General features: G+C 50.3%; 1 protein-coding gene across 2 annotated transcripts; it reads right to left on the reverse strand.

Moving 5' to 3' along the window:
* Positions 1-2,506: 2,506 nt before the first annotated feature.
* On the reverse strand, positions 2,507-13,562 carry Peli3 (pellino E3 ubiquitin protein ligase family member 3). Of its 2 annotated transcripts, XM_045144598.1 has the most exons (8): positions 13,474-13,562; positions 12,151-12,300; positions 11,540-11,611; positions 9,002-9,131; positions 8,323-8,424; positions 7,381-7,575; positions 6,897-7,085; positions 2,507-5,426 (listed from the first exon to the last, which is right to left on the reverse strand). In XM_045144598.1, the coding sequence occupies exons 2-8, from the start codon at positions 12,297-12,299 to the stop codon at positions 4,857-4,859; spliced, it is 1,407 nt and encodes a 468-aa protein (XP_045000533.1). In that variant the 5' UTR covers position 12,300; positions 13,474-13,562; the 3' UTR covers positions 2,507-4,856. The 2 variants fall into 2 exon arrangements, with proteins under 2 accessions (XP_045000533.1, XP_004656776.1); XM_004656719.3 differs by lacking the exon at positions 11,540-11,611.
* Between the last annotated feature and the right edge of the window lie 371 nt (positions 13,563-13,933).

Consider the following 13,933-nt stretch of genomic DNA (forward strand, 5'->3'; position numbering starts at 1 on the left):
GTGGCGCGTGGCTTGTGCCCCTGCGGCCTTGGCCTTTTGTCCTGCCCGGAAAGGCCACGCTTGTGCGGGGCCTGGGAACCGCGGCACCCCACGTGGCTGTTGCCTTGGTGCAGGTAGATGGGGCTGACAAGGTCCCCAAGCACGAGGGTGTGTATGTACCAGTGTCCTCACGCCTTTCTCTGTGGGGCTTTACTTCAAGTCCTCGCTTCAGTCCAGCAGTAATGGGAGTAATTTTAGCAAAGTGATATTTTCTGTCTCAGTGGTTTTGGAGACTTGGAGTGTTGACTGTTGAGGGCACTGCAAAAAAAAAGCTCTTGGTGTGGTCCCACCGCAGCCCTCACCCTCCCGGCTCCAAGAGCCTGAGGGCAGCCATTAGGCACAAGGCGAGATAATCGAAGCGCTGCGATTTCTTGGTGTTCGTCTGATGCTGGCTAGAATGAGGGAGCTTCTTGGGACTGAGGGCCCAGGTGAGCCTTCCGGGGGCAGATGCAGGGGACCTAAAGTCAAATCAGGTTTGGCATCTATTGGCTGTGTGATTTTAGGTGGGTCAATTTACTTCTTTGAGTTTTAGGTAGCAATGCTACCCCCTAGGGTTGTATTTGGGGACCGAAATCCATCGTACTTCGTTGTCATGCCTATGTCTAAGCCCAGATCAGCCACTGATACCAGTTTCTCATTCACAAAGGAGCCCACGGCTCTACTAGTCAGGATAGTGCTACTAGCCATCAGCTCTGATTGGCAGTTGTGATTATAAAGAGGAATCTCTTTACATGGATTTGTAAAGGGGTTCATGTCCTCAGGAAAGTCGTCCTTCTTTCCTGTGCTTGTAAAAAAGTTGACTGGGACTGGAGAGATGGATTAGTGGTTAAGGCACTTGCCTGTGAAGCCTAAGGACCCAGGTTCGATTCCCCAATACCCGCATAAGCCAGATGCACAAGGTGGTGTATGCATCTGGAGTTCGTTTGCAGTGGTTAGAGGCCTTGGCACACCCATTCTTTCTTTCTTGCTAATAAATAAAAAATTAAATTTAAAAAGTTGAAAACCAGCACTTGGGAGGCAGTGGTAGGAGGATTGCCATGAGTTTGAGGCCACCCTGAGACTACATCATGAAGTCCAGGTCAGCCTGAGCTATAGTGAGAGCCTACCTCCAAAAAAAGCAAAACAAAAACAAACCAAAAAAAAAAGGGCTGGAGAGTGGTTAAGGCTCTTGCCTGCAAAGTCAAAGGATGCAAGTTCGATTCCCCAGAACCTGCATAAGCAAGGTGCTCAAGGTGGCACATGCATCTAAAGTTTGCTTGCAGTGGCTAGAGGCCTTGGAGTGCCCTTTTTCTCTCTCTGCTTCTCTTAAATAAATAAAATGTTAAACAAAATTTTTTTTTAAAGTTGACTGCACTGACTCAGGTGAAGTTGAAATGGACACAGGTTGAGGTGGTAGAGCTGTTCAAATCCACCAGAGGCAGCTCAAGCAGGCAGAGAAACCCAGGACTCCCAACTAAGCTGCATGATTTAATACTGAATAAGTTCCATTACCAGCAGCTTGTCATTTCTTTTTTTTTTTTTTAAATATATATATTTGGTTTTCGAGGTAGGGCTCTAGCGGTTAAGTGCTTGCCGTGGAATTCACTATGTAGTCTCAGGGTGGCCTCGAACTCACGGCGATCCTCCTACCTCTGCCTCCCAAGTGCTGGGATTAAAGGCGTGCGCCACCACGCCCGGCTTTTTTTTTTTTAATATATATATTTGACAGTGAGAGAGAAAAAGGTAGACAGAAGGAGAGAATAGGCATGCTAGGGTCTCCAGCTCTGAACAAACTCCAGATGCATGTGCCATCTGGTGCATTTGGCTTTATGTGGGTACTGGGAATTGAACCTGGGTCCTTTGGCCTGGCAGGCAAGCGCCTTAACTGCTGAACCATTTCTCCACCCATTGTTTGGGTTTTGTAGGCAGGGTCTCACTCATTCTAGTCCAGGCTGACCTGGAATTCATTCTGTGTCCCTGGGCTGGCCTAGAACTCACATTGATGAGTGCTGGGATTAAAGGCATGCACCACCACACCAGGTTTTTGTCATTTAAATCCAGCCCCCTCCCCAAGTAGAGTCTCTCTCTAGCCCAGGCTGACCTGGCAGTCTTTAGTCCCAGGCTGGCCTTGAACTCACAGCAATCCTCCTACTTCCACCTCTGAGTGCTAGGATTAAAGGCATGTACCACCATGCCTGGCTCATGTTTTTTATACATCTTACAACCATCTCTAGAGAGGTAGGAACTGTCTTTTATTGGGCTGGAGAGCTGGCTTAGTGGTTAAGGTGCTTGCCTGCAAAGCCAAAGGATCCAGGTTCAATTCCCTAGTTAGTTTACAGTGGCTGGAGGCCCTGGCACACCCATTCTGTCTCTCCCTCAAATAAATAAAAAATTAAATTAAAAAAATATTTTATTGTGAGTGTGTACCACAATGCACATGTGGAAGTCAGAGGACAACCTTTGAGTCAGTCCTCACCTTCCACCTCTTGATAGGTTCTTTCATTGTTGTTCATTCACAGCTCATACGCTTCCAGGAAATTCTTGTATCCTCTTGGCTTCTTGCTGTAGATGCACTGAGATTATAGGAATAAACCACACTTTTGATTTTTACATGGAGCCTGGGGATCTGAACTTAGGTGCTCAGAGTTGTACGGCAAGCACTTTATCCACAAAGCTATCTCCCACTGTCCTGCTTTTGTTGTTTTGAGATAGGGTCTTGCGATTCAGCCCAGGCTGGTTTGGAATTCGCAATCCTCCTGCCCCAGCCACCCAAGTGCTGGGATTACAAGCATGTGCCACCATGCGTGGCCTTAGAGACTATCATTCCATTTAACAATTGTGAAAACTGAGTCTCCAAGATCTACTCAGTGCCCATGGAAGTGTCTTTTGCCTGTCTCTCCTCCCAAAGTCTAAGACTAACCTAGAAATGGCATTGGAATGTTCCCCTAGCAGGCCCCCTAACAGGATCAGAAGAGAATACCAGGGAGAGTTCCATTTCTCCCTGGCTAAGGGTTGAGGTGTTCCCACACACTCTGGCATCCATCCCACTGTAGCAGTGTAATGCTCAATCACATTTCCCTTTCCCCTGACAGGGTGCCCTCTGTCTGCTCAATAGCCCAGGTCTGCTCTCAACCTCTACCAGTTGTATGGCTTTGGGAAGGAATCCAGTTCACACTTGAATTGCATGACCACCAAGGCCTACCTGGCCTCAGCCCACCCTAAGCCCAGACCTCTTTTCTGCTCCCCTGGATATTGGTTGCCATGTTGTTGCCCTTGCCTGGGCTGCCCTTCCAACTCTACCCTGCCTCTGCAGTCTGCTATTCCAGATATGTCTCAGAATACAGGTTATCCTGGTGCATATGAAACCTGCTTTTCTCAGAACACCTTAGACAGGCTACTGACTCACTGCATCTAGCTGGGGTGCAGGTGACCAGCAAGGTGTGGTGGTCATCTTCTGGCACTAACCCAGATGAGTCCTCTTCCTTTTAGGAGACTTGCTCATTGCTGGAGCCCTGAGTAAAGCTGGGTAAGTGTCCTTTTTTTTTTTTTTTTTTTTTTTCTTCAGCCTTTTCATGAAGCAAACTCTGTATTTCCCAACCTCATTTCAGCCCTGCCTATTGAAGGAAATCCACAATGTGATGGAGAAGGACAGCTGTGGCTGCCAATCTTGGCTTGTCAACTTGTTATCTGTGACTTAAAACCATGTGCCTTCATCTTTCTATAAACACAAGTAGGGATACCTCCCTCACTGCCTGGTCACTGTGAGGATTAAACAACAAAACCTCTGAGAAACTGAGCCTTGGACCTGGTGAGTGCTCAATGAATGCACCTGTCATTACCGTCAGCATAGGACAGGGCACATGGTTGGCATTCAACAATGTTAGCTCTTGGATCAGAGCCAGCACTGCAAAGCAGTGAGTCCTCCCCTGCCTTTGACTCCTGAGTGTCCACAAATAAAAATTTGAGTCCTCTATCTAGCATTTTCCCATCAACACCTCTGGTTCAGTTGTATCTGCCTCCTGCAGTAAGTATGCTCCAGCACCCCTGAATTTGTCACTCTACCCCTGCTTCCTCACCCCCAGCCTGCATCGAGTATGCAAAGCCCATCTGTTGTGGGCGTGGAGGATTCAGAGCCATGATGGAGGCATGAAGTTTCTTACTTTCCCACAGCCAGCAAGGACCATTCTCTAGCCCAAGAATTCTCTGATCCTAGCAATATGGAACTCTCTGCCTTCCACTAGAATGTGAACTCCATATGGGAAACCTGATTTCTCTTTGGGCCCTACTTGGTTCCATCCTGCCTGTGTTAGGCACCAGCAAGTGCCAGTTCCAGCCTGCCACCCACCCATCACTTGCTCAGGGGCGGGGGATACTGCACACATGCGGGACACATGGATTTATGATTGGCAGCTGAGCAGCAAGGTTTATAGAAGAACCTAGGGCAGCAGCGGGTGGGATGGATATCTGTTACTGGGTTGGCAGGCTCAGGGTGCAGCCAGCCTAAGCTGGGAATCAAGGGCCATGGCCCCTTCACTCCCCCAGGGACACAGTGTAGGTGGCATGATGTGGGAGACCCCAGAAAGAACAGGGTCATGGGGCTCTCTCCATCAACCTGGGGCATAGTTGGTGCTAAAGGCTCCATCAGTATGTTCAAGGTCGAGATCTTGGGGACCCTCTTAGAGGCTAGAGTTGAGGGGAGGTCCATAGCCCATCCAATGTGTCCAACTGGTGTGGCAATTGCCAGCAGGTAGAATCCCACATGCAGAGCTCCCACTGAACTGTAGGAGGTGGGGGACCTGGGTGGGCAGGCGGGCACAGCAGCAGGGGTCCTGGAGGACCTAGTCTAGTGGCCCCTGAAAGATGAGGCGGACACATCCATGCTCGCCAGTGAGCCAGGCCCCACAAAAGGGGCAGGCAGCATGGAACGCGTGGGTGCCATGTGGCAGTGGTGTCTGGGCCCAGTAGCGGGCAGTCTTCTCAGAGCAGACATGGCCACAGGGTGCAAAAGCATGGCTGGGTGGCCCAGGGTCCAGGCAGAGACCAGCCTCTTGGCCGAGCCACAGGGGAACATAAGGCCCCACTAGGCGACAGAGAGGACACTCGCGCTCCTGGGGGCCCCGCTCCCGCCGGCAGCCCCAGCCATGGTAGCCGTGGACATGTCCACAACGGACGTAGACCCAGGGCTGTTGCTTGTCAGGTGCTGTGCGGCCACGGGCCGGACTGGGGAAGGCCAGGGTGCTGAGACCCACAGGACACTGGGGCCGTGCCGCATTGGCCTCCTGCCGCTGGGCCTCCAGCTGCTTCAGTGTAGGTGCCCTCAGCAGCCCCGCTGGAGTGCGCCATAATAGTGTGGCCCCACATAGGTCAATGAGCGAGCCATCTTGCAGGACGTTGGACTCATTCTCCACCTGCCAGAGCCAATGAAAGGACCTTAATCCAAGCGTTTCCTGGCCCCACCATCAGGCAACCTCACCTCAGAGCATCCCACTGATGCTCCCTGGAGAGGGCCAGCAGGCCATCTAGAGACCATGTGGGAGGACAGACAGGTGTTTTCCAAGGACATGCTGTCCCTCACACTCTGAAGGATCTGGTCTAGATTTAATCAGGGTTTTCCTTCCTTCCCTCCCTTCCTCTTTTCCTCCCGCCTTCCTTCCTTCCTTCCCTTCCTCTCTTCCTCCTTCCTTTCTTCTCTCTCTCTCTCTTTTTGGTTTTTCCAAGGTAGGGTCTCATTGTAGCTCAGGCTGACCTGGAACTCACTCTGTAGTTTCAGGCTGCCCTCAAACTCACAGCAATCCTATTAACTCTGCCTCTGGAGTGCTGGAATTAAAGGTGTGTGCCACCACACCTGGCATAATCAGGGTATTTCTAAAAATTCTTTCTAAAATGGCCAGGCGTGGTGGCACACACTTTTAATCCCAGCACTCAAAAGGCCAAGGTAGGAGGATCGTCATGAGTTCAAGGCCACACTAAGACTACATAGTGAATTCCAGGTCAGCCTGGGCTAGGATGAGACCCTATTGCAAAAAAAAAAAAAAAAAAGGCTCCCATAACTGCAGAAGTAGGATGTGGCAGAGGTAGGAAATGTCTTGAATGGGAGCTATTGGCTGTTTGACGCAAAGCAGCTGTCCTAGGGGTCATGTAAAACAGCAAGGACTCTGGAGCCAGATAGTTTGGCTTTGAATTCTGACCTTCACTTACTCTGTGTCTCTGAGAGAATAACTTAACCTCTGCTATCTTCAAAATAGATTCCATGTCCTACTATCTCAGATGGTAGACTCAATCAATCAATCAATACAAACACTTTGAACAGTGGGTGCTTAACACGATATACTCATATGCATAGGTTTTCAGTTTGGGGTTTTTTTTTTTTTTCAGTTTTTGAGACATGGTCTTACTATATAGCCCAGGAAGGCCTGAAACTCATGATCTCATGTTTTCACACCCAGGGAGAGCTTTGCATGGCTCTGTTGAGAACATGGCCATATATCCCTACTTCTTTCTAGAACTCCCAGTTTCCAACCAAGTGTTCCAATCTATACCATAGAGTACTTCCATGCTGGCACTTTCAGAATTACGTGGAGGGCCCTTTTCTGTTGGGAGAGGATAATGCAGCTGAACCTGCCTAAATGTGACAGACATGCTACAAGCTGTCAATCCTGTAGGCTATAAACCACTCACACACAGGCCAAATGTCACCCTCATAAGAGGGTGTGATTTTTTTTTTTTTAAGCTGCAGGCAGCCTCAAAGCCTTTTTGTTCTACATATTGCATCTGTGTGGCTCTCCTGATTACTGACTGAGGTTATCTCCAAACTTGAGGAGGAATTAACAGATTGTGAGGGCATAGGAGTATTGGGGGAAATGGAGTAGGCCACCTACCAGCTTCCCCCGCTGCTGGGCTGAGCGGCTGTCCCGTAGGGTGTACACGTTCCCACAGACTGAGATCTCCCGCCAGACACCTGGGGCTGAGTCCTCAGAGAAGCCGCCTGCTGGGTGCATCACCAGGACACCATTGGTGGTCAAGCCATCCATCAGACCGTCAGGGGTCCTCCATTTGGCCGCTCGCTCCTGGGACCACATGAAGGACGAGCTCATAACCCCAAGAGCTCCTAGAAGACTGCCCTTCTACCCTCAGATTCTGAGGTTGCTCAGAGAACACTAAGCACTTGGGTACCATTTGACCTCCCTATACCTCACTTTAGGAAGTGGGCGGCTAAACCCTGCATGGATCATACTGAGGATGGCTGTGGGCTGGTTCATCACTGTAGACTGCTACATCTCCCTAGCCTCCCCCTCAGCTCACTCTTTGATGAAGATGGAAGATGTAGAGCTGCTGTACAGCCCTGCCTGAAGGCTCACTCACTCCAAGGAAGATGTTGCTAGAAGCATCAAAGCCAGCTGCATAAAGGCGGGCAGTATAAGGTGGCCGGCGGTCGCAGAGGATGCGGCAGGCATAGCGGGAGATGGTGCTCTGGGTGGAAGGGCCCTCTGTGGTACCCCCTCCAGGGGATGTATCTGTTACCACAAAGTCGATCATATTCTCAGTGGAGCGGCCAATCTGCATGGGAGGAAAAGGCAAGCCCAGGGATTACATGTGCATGGATGAATTTCATGGGTTTCTTACCCCAATGTCTCAACAGTTACTCTACACAAATGGTCACCAATGAGACAGTTGAATCCAGGGAGGGGCAGCACATCTCCCTGACACTTTGGTCTCCTAGGAGAGGTTTCCACATCCCACCAGATGTGGTGCAGACCTCTTCCTGTTCTGTGGGCCCATAGCTCTGAGCATTCTACTCAGTAAAACAAGTGGTTTGCTAAGAGACCCATGAAAAAGTGACACCCTTGAAATCTTAGTGGCAAATACTGACTTTTTCATAAAAGTGTATTGTAAACCACGCAATACTTCAGTTAATCTTTCCATGGGTTGGGTGTAATTATGGGCCTCATTTTATAGCTGAAGGAACCAAGGCCCAGAGAAGTTAAGTGACTCTTACCCAAAGCCACCCTGTGGTAAATGACAGAGCTGGCATGTGAACTAGGGCCTGACAAGGTTTATACCCACACCCTGAACTCTGAAGCTATATGACTTCCTTCCTCCTGGGTGTCTTGATTCTTGGTCACACTTAGTTGTGTGACTGCAAAGTCAACCACCCATGCTAAGACATGCTACTTCCTCTTGTTAAGGGCAGTCCATTGCACTAAATTCCTCAAAACACCTTTCCTGAGACTTTCAGGCCCTTATCCTAACCCCAAACACCTGCAAAACTTAGAGGCTGGAAGGCTGGAGGACAGCTGGGCATACCTGGAACATGTCTGTGTCACTGTCATGTGTGTACTCCACGATGACCGAGTGGCTCCGAGACAGTGTGTATGAGATGCTGTGCTGGCCTCGGTTACTCAGGGCCTGGGTGGAGAGAAAGCAGTTACTATCCACAGCAATGAGAAAGGTTTCTGATCTAGATACCAGCTCAAGGGCCAGCAGCCACACTTAAGAAGGGGCAGCTCCATTCTGTGCAGAAAGGACTGTACAGCAGCTCTACATCTTCCAGCCACCCCAGGAATATGCTTATTGCTTCTATTATACAGTTGGAAACAGCAGGTGAGAGATAAGAACTGGCCTATGGCACATGGCTAAAAACAGCAGAGGCTGACTTCTACTCTAACCCACTAAAGCCAAAGTTTCACCTTGGCACTGGTGTGTAACTGTCACATCTTGCTCTTGGAGCCTTTGGCTGCCTCTAAAATGATGCTGATCATTTCCAACCAGTGAATGGGGTCTAAAGGTTAAGAAAACATGGTGCAAACTGTTAAGGGCTATATATACTGCAAAGGATTTCCATCATCACTTAATAGGCAGTGACAATACAGCAGGCTCCTCTGATCCAGGACAGCCATGGGGTGGTAGATCTTGGAAAGTCAAAGACCTGGGCCTGGGGCACAGAGGGCAGAATGGTACTCAACCTATTGGGATAAATGCTTACCTTGGAGACGAGTGGTGTGGAGATGTGGTGCATAACGTCTGGCTTCACTCCATTGGCATGTGGCCGGCGGCTCAGTGCCAGGCGGCTTCGCCGGCGGCCCTTGTCTCCACTTGCCAGACACCCATTGTAGCTGTGGATATAGGAGTTGAGAAGACAAGGTTATGGGAAGAAAAAAGAAAGAAATTGAGCCCCTAAAGAGATTCTGGGCAGATCCTACCTTGATAAACAAGTGCTGGACATACTCTAAGCTAAAGAAGCCCACAATAGCAAGCTGCTGCATTGAGGAGGGGGGGCGGCTCTCTTATTTATCCAAGTAGTCCTTGGATGCCAGGGCTATGACTAAGCAAGTGCTGGGGTGGCAAAAAGCAATGTTTTCAGTGAAGGGAGGGATTCCCAGCTTCTCCAGGAACCCAGACACCACCTGCCATGACTCAGGCACAAATGTACTCTAGGTCCAGAGGCAGGAGGAGGGAACAGTGACCCTAGAAACATGGTTCCAGGGAGGAAACACCTATATTGGGCCTTGCAGAACTGGAAAGGCTTCAACTGTAGCAAATGATCACTTATTGCACCACTACTAGAAATAACAAGGAAGGAGACCCACGATTCCACCCCTTCCATTATCTCTACACACATCAAATTTACAACTTCCTTTCCAGCTCTTCTTCAGAGGGAAATGACCCTGTGAGAGACAAGGTTGGAGTGAGTCATAGCTTTGACTCCTGCCATGTACTGCTGCCTCTGTTTCTGGTCCTTCATGTTATTAATTACCTAATGGAATCCGCACAATGTCCTGCCAAGCAAGTGTCTTTCTTCCCATTTTACAAATGAGACAAATTGAGGTTCAGAAGATAAAAGTGACTTGCCTCAGGCTAGTAAGTTAAACAAAAGTACAGATTGGAGCTTAAGTTTGTCTGACTCCAGATCTGCAGAAGCCTTTGTGAAACGGAAGGTTCATACTGAGCCTAGGCCCCAAGATTAGCAGGGTTTGGTGTCTTGGGTGATAAAGTACATACATAGTAGAGGAAGACGAACAACAGGCTAAGAATGCTATTCTGGGGCTAGAGAGGTGGCTCAGCAGTTAAGGTGTTTGCCTGAAAATCTTAACAACCTGGGTTTGATTCCCCAGTACCCACATAAAGACAGATGTACAAACTGGCGCATGTATTTGTGTTGGGTAAAGGCCCTGGTATGTCCATTCTCAGTCTCTCTCTCTTCTCTCTCTCTTTTCTTGTAAATAAATAAATAAGTTTTAAAAGGAATATTATTCTGTAAGCAGTGAGGAGTCATGGGTTTTAGAGCAGGAAACAAATAGCTTATATAAATGTTGCCAAATACAGACATGGGACACTTGAATTAGACTCTTCTGGTATGTTTGTTAAAATCCTCATGTAGAGCATGGGAGCCCTACTCTGGGTGAGCACACTGAAATCACACATTGAACTGACACTATGGTAGCATATGCCTGTAATGCTAGCACTCAGGAAGTAAGGTGAGAAAATTAGGAGTTCAAGGCCTGCCTTAGCTACATCATAAGATAGTAAGTTAAAGGACAGTCTGGGTTACATGAGACCATGACTCAAAAAAGCTAAAAACAAAAACAAACAAACAAAAAGCCCAGAGAGCCCTTCTGAGCTCTTCTGTATGGGCAGAGCAGGCCTCAGGAAGATGGCTCAGGACTCACAGGTGCCTAGGGCATAAATCCTGGCTTTTCTAACCCTCAAGCAATCTTTGTAAAATCAGCTCATTTTTTAGGACCTACTTGGCAGGTTGATTTTGTGAGCTAAACAAGATAAGACATTTTTAAATGCTTACCAGAGTTAAAGCAAGCTCTTGATAAGAGTTAGCATTTTTTTAAAGCATGGTGCCAATACACAACAACAAATGGTAACCTGGGACTGGAGAGATGGCGTAGAAGTAAAGGCACTTGTTTGTGAAGCTTAAGGATCCAGATTAGCTTTCCCAGTACCCACATAAGCCATATGCACAAGGTGGTACAAGTGTCTGGAGTTCATGTGCAGTGGCTAGAAACCCTGGTGTGCCAATTCCCTCTCTCTGCTTCTCTCTCAAATAGATAAAATATTTTTTGTGTGGTTTTTTGAGGTAGGGTCTTGCTCTAACCCAGGCTGACCTGGAATTCACTATGTAGTCTCAGAGTGCCCTCTAACTCATAGCGATCCTCCTACCTCTGCCTCCTGAGCACTGGGATTAAAGGTGTGCACCACCATGCTGTAATGCCTTAATAATCACTATCAGAACACTATAGTTTGTCAAGGAGTTTCTTCAGGACTGATGGCAGAGAAGAGGCCAAAAAGGAGACACAGAGGGGGCGGAAGAAGGAGAGTCTGTGTCCAGGGAGTGCTTCATTGAGAGATACAGGGATACAGGTCAGGCAAAGACCAGGAGAGATGTGGTCTGCCCATCCACCAAATCCCATTACTTTTTCTTTCATCAGCTTAGTTTTCCCATCTGTGGGTGACAGTACTCTAGATCTACAGTAAGAAAGACCTGGGTCCAAATCCCAGCCCTGCCACTTACCAGCTGTGTGCCCTTGGGCCAGTCACTTCCCCTCTCTGAGCCTCGGTTTCCTCACCTCCTTCCTCACAGCATCTTTGTGAAGATTGAAATGAAATAATGTCCATGAAAGGGCTTGGCACAGGCCTGCCTCCCAGAACACTTGGTATGTGCCAGGCACTGTTCTTCATACTTTATATAAATCCTTTCCTTCCTTCCAGCAACCCTCTGATGTAAGAGTATTATCATCTCTGTTTGCAAAATGGGGAAACGGAGGCACAAGAAAGTTTGGCAACTTGCAGAAGCAGGATTGGAACCAAGCAGTTTTGTGCAGAACTAGAGTTTCTCATCCCACACTCCACACACTAGGTGATCTACAGATGGCAGCTGGTGTTATTCTTTTCTCATCTGATCAGAAATTTCAGTTGGCAGTTAGAGTTGTCTTAGAAAGTTATGAAACAGAATCACATAATTAATGAATTTAAGTGAGTTTGGTCAGTTTTGTCTTTCATCTGGGAAGGTGATAAGAGACAAATAGCAAAGGGTCCTACATTTGGGAGAGAGGGAGTCTTTCCTTGACCTGGCTGCTCTGGGAGGTACCTGGAACCCACCCCTCCTGGACTAAGGAGGCTCACCCCAGGACGATGAGTTCTCCATACTTGATGGGTTCCTCGCCTGGCTGTACATCTTCACCAGAAGAGAGGACACAAGAACCACTGTTCCCAGGGTGCTGGAGGTCTGAGGTTCTCGGGCACCCTACTTCAGGGTTTCCTTCTAGCACCATTCTGGGCAGTAGGAGAGGAAAAAAGAGCTTTGTAGCTTCCCATCCCAGCCTCTCAATCCCATCTCTGGTTGGTTGCAAGGCCACTTAAGACTAAGGCAAGAGTGACCTTCCAACACCTCTGTTGTTATGACAACCTCTGCCTCCTTTGAACTGTCCCAGGTTGTTGGGATTCCAGGAAAGGAAGATGGGTGGGATGGAGCCAAACAGGGGAAGGGTGGCAGAAACAGAGAGAGGGTCAGGATATTTAGTGGGGCAGGTGTGATGGACCAACTTGGAGTGGCTAGAAGCTGCTTTGTGGCCAGAGCCTCAGTCTGGGATGTGCTTGGAAGTGAGGTAACCAGGGAGTTGGGAGCTCTTATCTCTGGACCCAGACGAGGTCCCAGGCTGGAGCTCTCAGCCCTAATACCTCTAAGTTAGCATCTGTCAGGTTCTTGGAATCCAAGTGTCCAAGGTAATCTTTCCACCCCTTTGCAGATCTAGGCCTCTGTCCCTCTGTCTGTTTCTCAATGACTCCCTGTCCTCCCAGCACTGTCCTTTTCGCCTTCTTTCTTCCCACCCTGCACCTCCTCTCCGCCTGTCTGCCAGCCTTCCCTCCCCATCCACCTGACTCAGTCTTCCCATCTTGGCCTGGCACTGCAGGCAGACGTCTGGATCCCTTGGAGACGTGCTCCCTCCCCTCTTTTCTCCCTCCCTCAGGTGGCAGTCTGCGGTCCCCAGGCCGCCCAGGGCGCAGGAGGCCCTTAGGGCCCGCAGGATCGCCGCCGCCAGGGGACTCAGGCTGCAGCAGAGCTGGTCTCTCGCAGGCAGTTTGGAAAACATGCCCCACTGTGGAGGGTCCTGCGCGAGGCAGGCCCGCGCCTCGGACAGGCACAATGACAGCCCAGCGCATACGCAGATACACACCCGGCGGCCCCCTCGCACAGACACGCTCGCGCGCGCGCTCACGCGCACACCCTGCACACCCCCGACCCACCCGGCGGGCAAAGGTGCTCAGACGGGCGCAAGCACACCAGGGACCTGCTATGGCACCGCAGGGACGCGCACACGCGCCAACGTCCAGGGGCGCCAGCCCTCCGACCCACTTCCCCCCATCCCACGCTACCCTCAGACACGCAAACACGCCCCCCGAGCCCGCCCGGCGCAGCCCCCGCCCCCTCCGCCTCGGCGGCCTCACCTGGCGGCGCTCCGGGGCTCGCTGGCCGCTGCTGCTTCTTCCCCCGCCTCGCCCCTGCTCGGCCCCGGGGCCGCTGCGGCGGCGGCGGGATGGGCTCGGCCCGCGGCGACTCAGTGCTGCCTTGTCACAGGGACACCCTGGACCACGGAGAAGGCGGGGAGGATGGGTACGAACCCTACGCTCCGCCCCCTGCCCCCAGGCCACGCCCCCAGGGAGCCCCGCCTCACACTAGGCCCCGCCTCTTGCGGCTTAGCCCAGCTTTAGTCAGCTGAGGAAAAAGCGCTTTCCGGGAGACCACGCCCCCTTCCTAGGCTCCGCCCCTGGGACCAAGGAAAGTCCCGCCCACCGCCCTGTCAGAGAGGCTCGGTCTTTCGGCTGTCTGAGGGACTCCTTAGTTTACAACTCTCCTCCCCCCCACACCCCTATTCTGGGCTCTCATACATTCTCGTTTCCGCGACCC

This window comes from Jaculus jaculus, chromosome 1, assembly GCF_020740685.1.
Source record: "Jaculus jaculus isolate mJacJac1 chromosome 1, mJacJac1.mat.Y.cur, whole genome shotgun sequence".
Lineage (NCBI taxonomy): Eukaryota > Metazoa > Chordata > Mammalia > Rodentia > Dipodidae > Jaculus > Jaculus jaculus.

Excerpts from the sequence above, each read along its gene's own strand:
- Peli3 (XM_045144598.1), bottom strand. The coding sequence starts at position 12,299 with ATGGTGCTAGAAGGAAACCCTGAAGTAGGGTGCCCGAGAACCTCAGAC. Across the intron at positions 9,132-11,539 it reads GGCCCAAGGGCACACAGCTG|CTACAATGGGTGTCTGGCAA; the intron begins GTAAGTGGCAGG and ends CTATATCCACAG. Across the intron at positions 5,427-6,896 it reads CCCAGCAGCGGGGGAAGCTG|GTGGAGAATGAGTCCAACGT; the intron begins GTAGGTGGCCTA and ends TGGCTCTGGCAG.